We start from the raw sequence: 14,013 nt of genomic DNA on the forward strand, positions 1-14,013 counted from the left end.
AAAACCAGCTTGAACATCAGGGAGTTCACGGTTCACGTATTGCTGAAGTCCCCCTTATTGCCTTTTAATTGAGATTTTTGTTTTATATATTGTTTTCACTCCCTTTTCTTTTTATGTATATTTTTAGTTATTAGTAGTTATCTTGAGGTTTACAATTAACATCTTAAAACTTACAACAAGCTATTATCAGTAGTATATTAAAAAGCAGAGATATTACTTTGTCGACAAAGGTCCGTCTTGTTAAAGCTATGGTTTTTCCAGTAGTCATTTATGGATGTGAGAGTTGGACCATAAAGAAAGCTGAGCACTGAAGAATTGATCCTTTTGGACTGTGGTATTGCAGAAGACTCTTAAGAGTCCCTTGGACTGCAAGGGGCTTGGACTGCAAACCAGTCAATCCTAAAGGAAATCTGTCCTGAATATTCATTGGAAGGACTGATGCTGAAGTGCCAGTACTTGGGCCACCTGATGCGAAGAACTGACTCATTGGAAAAGACCTTGATGCTGGAAAAGATTGAAGACAGAAGGGGACGACAGAGAATAAGTTGGTTGGATGGCATCACCAACTCGATGGACATGAGTTTGAGCAAACTCCGGGAGTTGGTGATGGACAGGGAGGCTTGGCGTGCTGCAGTCCATGGGTTTGCAAAGAGTCGGACACGACTGAGCAGCTGAACTGACTGACTGATCGGTAATATGTGAAAACTCAACTCCTATACATCTTCATCCCTCCCTCTTCATATTGTAATTGCCACTGATTACATCTTAATACAGCAGTCCCCAACCTTTTTGGCACCAGGGACCTTTTTCATGGAAGATGGTTTTTCCACCGAGCAGTGCTGGAGGGGATGGTTTCAGGATGATTCAAGTGCATTACATTTATTGTACACTTTATTTCTAATCCAGTGCCACCTCTGATCTGCCTGGAGGTTAGGGACCCCTGTCTTAATACATTGTATGCCCAATAACGTAGACTTATTGTTTTATTCATTTGCCTTTTAAATCATTCAGGAAAACAGAGAAGTTGTAAACCAAAAGCATAATAATATCGGCTCTTATATTTACCTGTGCTATTACTTTTACTGGTAGCCTACTCGTTCATATGCTTTGAATTACTATCAAGTGTTCTTTTATCTCAGCCTGAAGGACACCTTTATCATTTATAGAGGAAACCTACTAGTAGCAAACACCCTTCACTTTTGTTTATCTGGGAATGTCTTAATTTCTCTCTTTTTAAAAAAATATTTACTTATTTGGCTATGTCGGGTCTTAGGAGTGGTGTGCAAACTCTTAGTTGCAGTATGTGAACTCTTAGTTGTAGCCTATAAAATCTAGTTTCCTGACCAAGGATCAAACTCTGTGTTGATCTTGTGTTGAGAGTGCGGTTTTAGCCGTTGGGTTCCTTCATTCTTGAAAGGATAGTTTTGCAGACATCAAATTCCTGGTTGACAGATCTTTCTTATAGCACTTTAAATATGTCATGTGCTGCCTTCTGAACACCATGGTGTTTGATTAGCAGTTAGCTGTTAGTCTTACTGAAAGTGAAAATGTTAGTCACTCAGTTGTGTGTCTGACTCTGTGACCCCATAGGGTGTAGCCTGCCAGGCTCCTCTGCCCATTCATTTCTGCAAGGCAAGAACACTGGAGTGGGTTGCCATTCCCTTCTCAGGGGATCTTCCTGACCCCGGGGTTGGAACCCGGGTCTCCTGCATTGCAGGCAGACTCTTTACTGTCTGAGCCACCAGGGAAGTCCAGGTCTTCCTGAGGATCCCTTTGAGGTGATGAGTGGCTTCTTTCTTGCTGCTTTCACGATTCTCCATTGTCGCTTACTTTCCACTGAGAAATGGAATATTTCCCGCCATATCAGTAAACAAGGACGTCATAGTGAATAGCAGTTTCAGCCACCAGGATGGTGAACTGGTGAGCAGTGAGGAAACTCAGGATGTGAAAATGCAGGATACTGGCCCCAGATAGATGGCACGCATATCAGAGGAATGATTTCAGTGAGCCCAGACTCTTTCGTCTTCCCATACATAGAAAAATGCGAAATTCCTTAGCCTGACATATTTGGTTTTCTTTAATTATCAATACGCTTTTGACTTTCCCAAATACCTGTCGTTTGTTAGAAACCTCCTATATATCCTAGCTCCCTCTCTTGCCTCCTCAGAGCAGTTTCTCAGAGCTATCTGAAACACTGTCTCCAGGGCTGCAGTCCTCATTTTGCCCCAAATAAAACTTAACTTGCAGCTCTCACATTGTGCACAAAGTTTTTTTTCCAACACCACTATTTGACTTAAAATGTATCTTATGTGGCTCTCTTTATCTACTTGGAGTTTGTTAAACTTCTTGGATGTGTACCGTTTATGTCTTATCAAATTCAGGAAATTATATCATTTCTATTTTTTCTGCTTCTGAGGCTGATTTGCATGTTGGTATATTTCGTTTTCCATAGTACTGCAGATTGTGTTTCTTTTTCTTTGTTCCTAATACTCCTCAGACTGGATATTTCAATTGATTTACATTTGAGTTTGATGAAGTTTTTTCCTTTTGCCTGCTTAAATCTGCCTTTGAACTCCTCTTATGAATTTTTAACTTGTATCTGTTTCCTTGGTCTGCCATAATAAAATACCACAGGCCAGGTGGCTTAAGCAATGAGAAGTTATTTTTTTCACAGTGTCAGAGGCTTGAAGTCTGAGAGCAAAATGCTGGCAGATTTGGTTTCTCCTGAGGCCCTTCTCTTTGGCCTGCAAGTGCCCCCTTTTCGTTGTGTGTTCACATTGCACACATGCCTGATGTCTCTGTCCAAATTTCATTTCTTTAAGAACACTAGTCATCTTGGATTAGGTCCCACCCAAACAGCCTCCTTTTAACTTTACCTTTTTAAAGGCCCTAAATCCAAATATAGTCACATTCTGGAGTACTGAGGGCTAGGGCTTTAACATAGGGAAATTGGAAGGATGCAATTCAGCCCATAATGCAGCTGTTAAAATTTCCTGCTCCAGAATTTCTATTTGATTACTTTTTATAATTTCGATCTCTTTATTGACATTGTTCTCCTGATTTTCTTGAACTCTTTGTCCATAGTTTTCTTTAACAGTTTGAGCAAGTCCACAGCAGTTGACTTTAACAGATCCAACTAGCACTTAACAATGTCTGGTATTCCTCAAGGATAGTTTCTAATATTTTTTCCCCTGTGAATGTACCTTATTTTCCTTTTTCTTTGTGTATTTTGTGTATTTCTGTGTAGTTTTTGGTTCAGAACTGGATATTTTTAGTATTCAAATGGGATAGCTCTTAAAATCAGATTCTTCCCTTCCTAGGGGATTTTTTTTGTTTGTTTCTTGTTGATGGCTGCTGTTGTCTATATGGCGATTTTTTCCAAACTGTTTTGCAAAGTCTGTATTCCTTGTTGCATGTAGTCCCTGAAGTTTCTGTTGCTTTAGCTCTGTGGTGGCTGCGTCCTGACAGAGATTTCCTTAAGTGTTTGGGCCCAGGAAACAGTGGGAGAGGTGTGTGTATTTTAAAATCTTATGATGGACGTTACTGGGGAAACCACGCAGCCCAAGACAAAGCTGCATGGATCAACCAGACTGGCCAAGATGCAAAAGCCCCAGTCTTGGGAGAGCACTGTTCCTCCACCCTGGCTTTAGCTAGGTACTCTTGGAAACTGGGCCACTGTTGCAGATTGTAGCAGGAGGAAATGGCAACTCGCTCCAGAATTCTTGCCTGGAAAGTTCCATGGACAGAGGGGCCTGGTGGACTATATACATGGGACCACAAAGTTGGACACGGCTGAAGCAACAAAGCATGGACACTCGCTCTCTTAACAAGGTTTAACAGCCTCTTCTTTGATCAGGCATTACTGTGGTTGCTGTTGAGTGTCTGATCGGATTCCAGAGTTCTGAAATGGTTGATTTTGATCATCTTAACAGTTTACTGATTGTTTTGGTAGAGGGACTGACACCTAGAGCTTCCTACTCCATTTTCTCTAACATCACTTACGGTGTCTTTTTTGTAGAACTGTTTTTAAGTCTTATCTCAGTCACATAAAATTTCACAGCAAATAATTTAAATCTTGAGGAAAAGATGAGTTATTCAGTAAGTAGTGTAGGAAAAACAGGCTTACCATTTTGGAGGGAAAAGGAAAAACTGGATCCTAACCTCCTTATGCCAAAATAAATTCTTTATGTATTAAAGACTTAAATGCCTTTGAAAGAAAAATGGTGCCAGGAATAAAGTCTAAATAATTCTTTTTACTTTATAATCTTGCAGTCAGGAATGCCTTTGTGTGTCTAACACAAAACCCTGGAGCTATAAAAGCAAAGATTGGATAATTTGCACAAATTTCAAAAGTTAGTGTCCTGAATTTACAAAAATTACAAATCAATGAGATGAATTGCTTAATTTATTTGAACACAGAGTATGACTGATAATATATAGGAAAAACAAATGACCAGTAAATGTAAGTAGAATATCGGTCTCGTTCATAATTAATTGAATGTTGATCAGAACAGTGAATCATGGATTATTCACTTGAGAAATTTGCAAACTTTTTTTGTGTTGTTTGATCAAGTTGAGGAATAGACACTGTCATTTACAGTTGGTAAGAATGTGACTTGGTGCACCCTTTCTGGAAATTAGTTTTATTGACCCAGGAATTCTACTGGTAGAGATTACCCTATAGATATTTACGAAGATAAACCAAGACAGTCATAATTTCAAAAACCCAAACAATTGAAATTCCATAAGAAGAGAGCTGATTAAATTATCATTGAGTTCATATAGGAGAAAACTATATAGCCATTAAATCGAATGAAAGTGTTAGTCGCTTAGCTATGTCCCACTCTCTGTGACCCCACAGACTGTAGCCAGCCAGGCTCCTCTGTCCATGGAATTCTCCAGGCAAGAATATTGGAGTGGGTAGTCATTCCCTTCTCCAAGGGATCTTCCCATCTCAGGGATTGAACTGGGTCTCCTGCATTACAGGCAGATTATTTACCGTCTGAGCCATCAGGGAAACCCAGACATAATGAATTTCCTCCTCTTATGCTATTTTGGCGTCTTAGTCCATTCAGCCTACTATAACAAAGTGCCATAGACTGGGTGACTTACAAACAACAGAAATTTGTTTCTCCGAGTTCTGGAGGCTGAAGACCAGGGTCAAGGTGCCAGCAGGTTTGGCTTCTGGTGAGGGCCTACTCACTAATTCGTAGCCAGCTCCCTTTTCACTGTCTCTTCATGTAGCTGAAAGGGACAAGGGAATACTCTGTTGTCTCTTCATAAGGGCACTAATCCCATTCAGGAGGGCTCTGCCCTTGTGGCCTAATCATCCCCCAAAGCAAACAAAATCACACTGGGGAAGGGCTTCAGCATGCATTTGGGGGACATAATCAGTTCATAGGATGTCAGATATTCTGCCAGATACATTGAGTGACAGAACTAGGACAGAGTAGAATGTAGGTAATGAGCCCATTTGGGTTGGAGTTTTTAAAGAATATAGATCACTTATTCTGATGCCTGCAGAGAGAAGTTTCTAGAAATATATACAGGAGTTTGTAAATCGTGGTTTCTTTTGTGGGGGAGGAGAACTAGGAATAAATGGTGGAGAGATTTTTTTTTTTAACAGCTTTTTGTGTTTTATGCCCTCCCGATTTTTTTCCAAATAGCTAAAACCAAAATTCTGTGGTGATGAGAGTTTACACACCTGTAGTCTGTATGCATTTATGTAGTTAACTTTTCCTTTTGAAATTATAAATAGCTAAATAGTTTATTTTCTGGTCTTTCTGCTGTTGTTTTTAATCATTATGAAATGTTCTGTGTGTGCTCAGTTGCTCAGTCATGGCTCTTCACGACCCCACAGACGGCAGCACACCAGGGTCCTCTGTCCGTGGGACTTCCCAGGCAAAAATAGTGGAGTGGATTGCCATTTCCCTTTCCAGGGGGTCTTCCCGACCCAGGGATCAAACACATGTCTCCTGCATTGGCAGGCGGATTTTTTTACCGCTGTGCCACCTGGGAAGCCACTGTGAAATGTTCTGAGAGCTCTAAATAATAAACTAATACTTAATTCTAGAAACACTGCCTTACCTCTTAAAATTAGTAATGACTAATCTGGTATTTTCACATCTCCTTAGCAGATGCAGTGATGTGATAGGAAAAATAGCATAGGCTTTGGAGTCGTAGAAACCTAGATTTCAAATCCCTACATAATAAAAACTAGCTTTAATTTTAGCCTTAGGAAATAGTGAACTTAAGATAACAGCCCTCTACATTTGTAAATTAGGTGAGAAGGTGTATAGTTCCTCAGCTCAGTTCAGTCGCTCAGTCGTGTCCAGCTCTTTGCAACCCCATGGACTGCAGAATGCCAGGCCTCCCTGTCCATCACCAACTCCCAGACATGCTCAAACTCATGTCCATCGAGTCGGTGATGCCATCCAACCATCTCATCTTCTGTCGTCCCCTTTTCCTCTCACCTTCAATCTTTCACAGCATCAGGGCCTTTTCCAATGAGTCAGTTCTTCTCATCAGGTAGCCAAAGTATTGGAGTTGCAGCTGTATAGTCCTTGGTATATAGTAATTACTCAAAAAACTTTGGTAGTTTCTTCTCTTGGTATCTCTCCCTGTCTCTGAAAGGTAACTTTCAACCTTTGTTGGGTTATCTGCTTCTTTTTTCTGGTACTTAGAAAATCTGCTATTTAGCAGTGTTTAGATATGGTATCAGACCCAAGTGACAAATAGCACCAATAAATCTGTTGAGAGACTTCCCTGGTGGTCCAGTGGCTAAGATTCCAGGCTCCCAGTGAGGAGGGCCTGAATTTGATCCCTGGTGAGGGAACTAGATCCCACATGCTGCAGCTGAGAGTGTGCAGCCTGCATCTGGATAGCCTGCCTACTGCAACTGAGACCTGGTGCAGCTAAATAAATACAAATTAAACCGATAAATCTGTTGGGTTTTCTGGTTTGTTTTAATTTTCTCTGGAATTGCAGAGCCTGAGCAGCATCTCTAGCAGAGTTCATCTCATTGATCACTCTTGTGAATTGTCTGTAATGCTTGACTCACCCCACAAAATATATTTACGATAATGTGACAAGCAATCCCTTCTTCTTTGTTATAACTGTTTTCAGATTGAGTTCACTCAGTGACAGGGACAGTGTTTACTGTACTCTTTGTTCTATAGCTTTTAAAACAATTTGGAGATTACCAGAGAGAAAGAGTACCTTGCCTTGCCATTTTGTTCTGTTTCGCATTATCAGAAGCTCTTAAAGGGCTAGAATTCTGACAGCAGCTAGAGCAACCCATGTTGTTTGGGAGCTCAGTGAGTTAGCCCCTGTGGTGCTAAGGAACCAAAGGCCTGACTGAACTGATCACAGCTCTTCGGCCCCTTGTCCCCTCCCTGGATTCTAGCACAGTGGTCTTCTTTCAGTTCCTTGCAGTTACCGAGATCATTTCTGCCTAAGGGACTTTACCTCTGCTTCAAGAGTCTGCCTGCAGTGTGGGAGACCTGGGTTCTGATCCCTGGGTCGGGAAGATCCCCTGGAGAAGGAAATGGCAACCCACTCCAGTATTCTTGCCTGGGAAGTCCCATGGACAGAGGAGCCTGGTGGGCTACAGTCCATGGGATTGTAGAGTCGGAGACGACTAAGCAACTAGCTCCCCTTCTTTCCACAGTTCTTCCTCGTGTGGATTGAATTTGAGGCCTCTTAAAAATTCTGTCAGGAAAAGGTATTGTATTTGTTCTGACTAGAAATATTTATTTTGTTTTACTTGGGATTTATATAGTTTACAAATATCTCTGGATTCTGTTTTCTCACAGACACAGGCATTGTCAAGAGTTAATACCATAAATAATGGTGGGAGGTTCTTGCTCAACACCTGCAAGCCTTGCTCTGGGGGATGAAGGGCTCCCCGTTGTCCCCACAGGCCAGGGGTTTTTTTGAAACTATGCAACCTTGGTTTTCTTAGTGATCTGTAAATTTCTCTTTGGGCTGGAATTAGTACTAATTTTTCTTTCTCTTTTAGCACCAAACAAGATTTGTGATGAAATGGAGCCTGGAACAAACTCTTTTCGAGTAGAATTTCCTGATTTTTCCAGCACCATTCTGCAGAAACTGAACCAGCAGCGCCAGCAGGGACAGTTATGTGATGTGTCCATTGTTGTCCAAGGCCACATTTTCCGAGCACACAAAGCTGTTCTTGCTGCCAGTTCCCCCTACTTTTGTGACCAGGTACTCCTGAAAAACAGCAGGAGGATTGTTTTGCCTGATGTGATGAATCCCAGAGTGTTTGAGAACATTCTCCTGTCAAGTTATACGGGGCGTCTAGTAATGCCTGCTCCAGAAATTGTCAGTTACTTAACAGCAGCGAGCTTCCTCCAGATGTGGCATGTGGTCGACAAATGCACTGAGGTTTTAGAAGGAAACCCTACAGTCCTTTGTCAGAAGCTAAATCATGGCAGTGACCATCAGTCTCCAAGCAGCAGCAATTACAATGGCCTGGTAGAGAGCTTTGAGCTGGGCTCCGGGGGCCACACTGATTTCCCCAAAGCCCAGGAACTGAGGGATGGAGAGAACGAAGAGGAGAGCACCAAAGACGAGCTGTCATCTCAGCTCACTGAGCACGAATACCTTCCCAGTAACTCGTCCACAGAGCATGACCGGCTGAGCACGGAGATGGCAAGCCAGGACGGGGAGGAGGGGGCCAGTGACAGCGCCGAATTCCACTACACCCGGCCCATGTACAGCAAGCCCAGCATAATGGCTCACAAACGCTGGATCCACGTGAAGCCCGAGCGCTTTGAGCAGGCGTGTGAGGGCATGGATGTGCACGCACCCTACGATGAGCACCAGGTCACAGAGTCCGTCAACACGGTGCAGACGGAGTACTCAGTCCAGCCCTCGGGGGTAGAGGAAGACTTTCACATCGGGGAAAAGAAAGTGGAGGCAGAGTTTGACGAACAGGCTGATGAAAGCAATTATGATGAGCAGGTGGATTTCTATGGCTCCTCCATGGAAGAGTTTTCTGGAGAGCGGTCAGATGGGAATCTCATTTGGCACAAACAGGAGGCTGCTCTAGCATCGGGCTACAGTGAGAATATTGAGATGGTAACAGGGATTAAAGAGGAAGCTTCCCACCTAGGATTCTCAGCCACTGACAAGCTGTATCTTTGTCAGTGCGGCAAGAGTTTCACTCACAAGAGTCAGAGAGATCGACACATGAGCATGCACCTCGGGCTCCGGCCTTATGGCTGTGGGGTCTGTGGTAAGAAATTCAAAATGAAGCATCATCTCGTGGGTCACATGAAAATTCACACAGGCATAAAGCCATATGAGTGTAATATCTGTGCAAAGAGATTCATGTGGAGGGACAGTTTCCACAGGCATGTGACTTCTTGTACCAAGTCCTACGAAGCTGCAAAGGCTGAGCAGAATATGACTGAGGCTTGTACCAAGTCCTACGAAGCTGCAAAGGCTGAGCAGAATATGACTGAGGCTTGTACCAAGTCCTACGAAGCTGCAAAAGCTGAGCAGAATATGACTGAGGCTTGTACCAAGTCCTACGAAGCTGCAAAGGCTGAGCAGAATACAACTTGAGTGGCAGGCACAAAAATAAACTGTGGTAATTATGCAAATCTGGGCACAGATGATGCGTGCTACTTGCTATTATGAGAGAAGCTTAAAAAAAAGGAAGATATTTCTGCAAGACCAGTTCTAAGTAGGCCAATTAAAAAATCTAATTCTTCAAATGTGTCTGTTCCCGGCCTGGAGTGGCTAAAGGGGATAAGTGCGCCCACCTCACACCTGGTAAGGTGAACCTTCAGGCCTCTTGGGAATGAAGCTGGTGAACTAGAGGGTAGAGACACCTGCACTTGGAATTGGACTCCAACCCCCCAGTTCCGTTTCAGGTGGCAGCGGTGTTTGATCAGTCATTATTACAAGGTCATATTGGAATTTTATTTTGCTCTTACTATAGATACTTAGGTAATGTGGGTTTGTTTTGGTAGCTGCTTCACTGAATGAAATGCTACTTATGTAATAGCTACAAATAATGTGATTCCTAGGATACTAAGTTGATTAACAGAGCTCTCTTATCTGGTTTTGTTCTTTCTAAAGAGTATTCTAACCAAAACTTTGGAGATTATTAAGAGGGTGACATTCTAAGTAAGAAAAAAAAGTAACTCATGGTACCAGCTCCAATTTCTGTAAGATGCCACCATCACAACGTGTTTCAGACTCTTAATAAGTCAGAGTTTTATATTTTAGTACTAACATTTAGTTTGAACAGTTGTTTCTAATTGTAATTCTCTAGGGTGCCAGAGATAGGTATTTCTAACTGGTTTGCTGTCCCAAATCCTGTTTGTTTAATTGTAGCATCCACACGGTGGGATCTGCTCTGGCTAGTAGACTTCTAGCCTGCTTTGACTCTGACCACGGTACCATTGGCTGCTCCAGCCCATTCACTCTGTCTTAGATTATGGTGCTTCCTGAAGTGGTCAGTCAATGACCAGTTACTGGGAAGGAGCTGGAAGCCACGGCTGAGAGTTACCTGTGAACTTCAGGAGCCTATAGAGTGCTACAGCGAGACTCCAGCTGTCAGAACGAGAGCCACCAAGTAGCAGAATTTTGAGTGTCAGGTTATACTTAGGGGGACGAGGGGAACCAATTGCTCAAGAAAAGGGGAGTTTTGAAAATACACTGGTAGAGATACTCACAGAGGGGTACGTTGAGCTGGTCCTCCCAGCTCTTTAGGAGTGCTGGAATGTGTTTTAAAAGAGGGAAAGAAAGATTCCTAATTTTAGGAAGTTGTCTGCAAATTCCTGGTCTCATTTAATAGATAAAGCTGCATACATTTACAAGTCCGTATAGCTATAGTGAAGTATAGTAAAGTCGCTCAGTCGTGTCTGACTCTTTGCAATCCCATGGACTGTAGTCTACCAGGCTTCTCTGTCCATGGGATTTTCCAGGCAAGAGTACTGGAGTGGGTTGCCATTTCCTTCTCCAGGAGATCTTCCTGACCCAGGGATCGAACCCAGGTCTCCTGCATTGCAGGCAGACGCTTTACCCTCTGAGCCACAAGAAGCTCTCAGAAGCTCTGTATAGCTATACCTACCAAAAAAAAAAAAAAAGAAAAACCAAGAAAAGTAGCTATTCTGACACCTTTTCTGAGGATTAGTCAGAAGTTTGGGATTAAAAAAGAAGCTTGTTCAGGATGTTTTAAACTGTAACATACCTGAAGCTGTCACCAGGGTTGGGTCAGGGTGCTACTGTTAGGTCAACTTTTCCGTAAACTTAATGGTTTATTATTTCTTAGTGGAAACTTTTTTTTTCCTGAAAACAAAAATAACTTTTCTTGGATTTGGAATGAAGTTTTTGTTTTAAAAGTTGGGCTTTGCTCTGAAATGAGCAACTTTGCTGGCAATGGCCTCTGGTCCTCAAACTCCTACCATCAAGGCATTTAGTTGTATGGAAAGGGGAAAGATTTACTTACCAGTTAACGCTTGTAATCAAGGTTACAAAACAGGGATCTATTCATTAACACTGTATCATTCTCGATATATAAAAAGCACTTTGTATTTAAAACTTTATTATAAATATATATTGATTTTTTTAACCTAGAAACTAGATATTACCTCTTGGTTGTTTGCCATGTTAATACCCTCTTCTGTTAGTGTTGAAACTTCACCAGTTAACAGTCATTTCTCTGTGTACCTGACAGAGAATGTAGAGGTGACTTATAGCCAAGCTCAGTTGCTGCTTCTCTTTTTCTCATGTTAGAAGCATTGGGTTTTAGGTATGATCCCAGCCATTGTATGTGAGGAATAATTGTTGTATCACTTCTACTAATTTCAGTACTAAGGCAGTGCAGCCATTTTGTTCGGCCAAAAGCCAGTCACCCTCATAGTATCAGCAGACCATTTCTGCCTGTTTGGAAGGTTTGATGTGCTGGTTTCTATTAAAGATTGTACTCAAATGAGTGTTGGAACACTTGGGAAGAAGAGTCTTGAGAGGTAAAATAAAAATATTCTGGAACAATCTCATGGTCCTTCAGTTATGTTGAGATCAGCACGGCAGCCGTCGTGCGTAATGAGGAGGAGGAGGACAGGACTGGGGGCAGCTCTCTGGTGGTAGTTTTAGAAGCTCTCAGTTGTGCTGGGACTTCACGTGTTATGAAGAGAAGCAGATCTTCTGTTGAAATCCTTACGTGTGCATCTGCTACTAAATGTAGAATATAAAATGTAAGCTCCTCACACCTGCCGTTTGAAGCTTTCTGTGGTGGTGGGCTTTTTATAAAAGTTAGAGTTGCTGATCAGTCCACCAGACCCCGTGAGATGATTGGGCATCTGAAATGCTGGCCATGTCCAGAGAGGCGGGGCAAGGGGGTTGCCTTAGTTTGGATATTGAAAGTGAATCTTTATAAACTTTGCTTTTAGGCTTAAGAGATCATACTGTGTTACTACTTTTTTTTTTTTTTCCTCCTGCCCACCCTGGGTTGGACAGATAGTCTCTGTCCTTACCCTCAGTACAGCTTTAGAAAATCTTTCTCCTTCCCGTTGAGTTTGGAGAGCAGTGGGTAACGTTTCCAAACAGTCTTTCAGGGATCTTGTCAGTGGCCCACAGCCAAGGTGTTTGTCCCTTACTTTGAGTCTTAACTGTGGTTTCTCTCCAGTCCCAATGGGAAAGGGCTTGAAGGCACCACCAGTGGTCTTTAATATTCGTACTGATGCTATGTCTTTCATTTTAGATCCACACATTACAATAATCCACCTGATAAAGTAGGTCTGACCGGCTGAGAACAGACTGCCATAACTTTCCTCAGCTGTTGAAGGTTACCCCCCAGTCCCTTCTTTTGGCTGCTGGTCTCAAAGAGTCTGCCTGAAAGGGTCTCCTCGGCTCGAGTGGGCATTTGCTGAACTGAACTGACTCTGAGCTGACTGACTGGGAAAGCTGCTTAGTCTCAGTAGCATCTTCCTACGGAGGCACACACCTCCTCCTGAGGCTGCTGTGGACATGAAGTTGGGGCTGAGCAGAAGCAGCAATGCTGGCTTTCCCTGGGGAGGGGGGATTTGCTGCGCCCCCCGACCCCGGGTGGGTAGGGGAAGGTGGAGAGGATGCCATCACACCAACTTCAGGGGTTTGCTTTCATAAGGTCTCTGGATAATTTAGGAATGCTGAAAACCAAGCAACATAGACCCCCACCCCTCCAGCCCTTCTGTGCCACACTAATTTTGTGGTTTAGGTTGCTTTTCTGTGACTCACTTTGTTCAGTGAAACCAGGGTGTTTGTTTGGATTTTTGTCTTTGCTAACTTATGTGTTCGAAGGTACATGTTTCTTATTTCAAATTTCTACTGATAGTGCCCTCTGGGAAGATGCTGGAACACATTTTGCAAATGTGACTTTTTTTTTTTAGTTTTGCTTGAAGCCTGTGTCATAATGTCAATTGCTGCTGCCTTCTTTCCTTTTATGAGGTTCCCAGTGTTTCTTCTAGAAAATTATTTATGCAAGTCAGGTGACTCTTAGACCACAAAACCATTTGACAATAAGCAGAGTATCATTAGGTGCATATCTTATTGATATTTTGTGAAATGTTATGCCTGTGTTGCAAAAGTTGAATAGTTTTGTCTTTATATACTGCTGTCTTAAGTGTACAGCATGGTTTTACTTAATTGAATGTTACTGTTTAATATTTTCTTCTTATAGAAGAGACCATGCCCTTTTGTATGACATGTTTTAATAAATGTTATCTGTCAACTTTGTAAAAGTTTTGTTTTTCACTCTGGATATTTGACCACAAGTCTTTGTTTTCACTCTGACCTTTGCCACCTGAGAATAAAAGTTATATTGTGGCCTTTTGATAAGTAAATGCCAACTAGCCTGCTCAGATGGGTAGTGAGTTGATCATTTGCCGCTTCGGGCATTTATGATCTCGTTTAGCGCCCCGCCCCGCTAGCCCTGTCAGGTGTTTGGGTCTCCTGGTTATTCTCCCTTGGCTCCTCCAGATCCCCTCCCCACCCTGG

At 42.5% G+C, this 14,013-nt stretch overlaps 1 protein-coding gene across 1 annotated transcript in view; it reads left to right on the top strand.

Moving 5' to 3' along the window:
* ZBTB43 (zinc finger and BTB domain containing 43) overlaps window positions 1-13,703 on the top strand; it is a 30,431-nt gene extending 16,728 nt beyond the window's left edge. Inside the window, exon 2 of the mRNA XM_052649033.1 lies at window positions 8,021-13,703. Coding sequence (XP_052504993.1) covers window positions 8,044-9,591 — 1,548 coding nt within the window. The 5' untranslated portion in view covers window positions 8,021-8,043 and the 3' untranslated portion in view covers window positions 9,592-13,703. The remainder of the gene's footprint in view (window positions 1-8,020) is intronic.
* The last annotated feature ends 310 nt before the right edge of the window (window positions 13,704-14,013 follow it).

Source organism: Budorcas taxicolor, chromosome 11 (assembly GCF_023091745.1).
Source record: "Budorcas taxicolor isolate Tak-1 chromosome 11, Takin1.1, whole genome shotgun sequence".
In the NCBI taxonomy this organism is placed as follows: Eukaryota; Metazoa; Chordata; class Mammalia; order Artiodactyla; family Bovidae; genus Budorcas; species Budorcas taxicolor.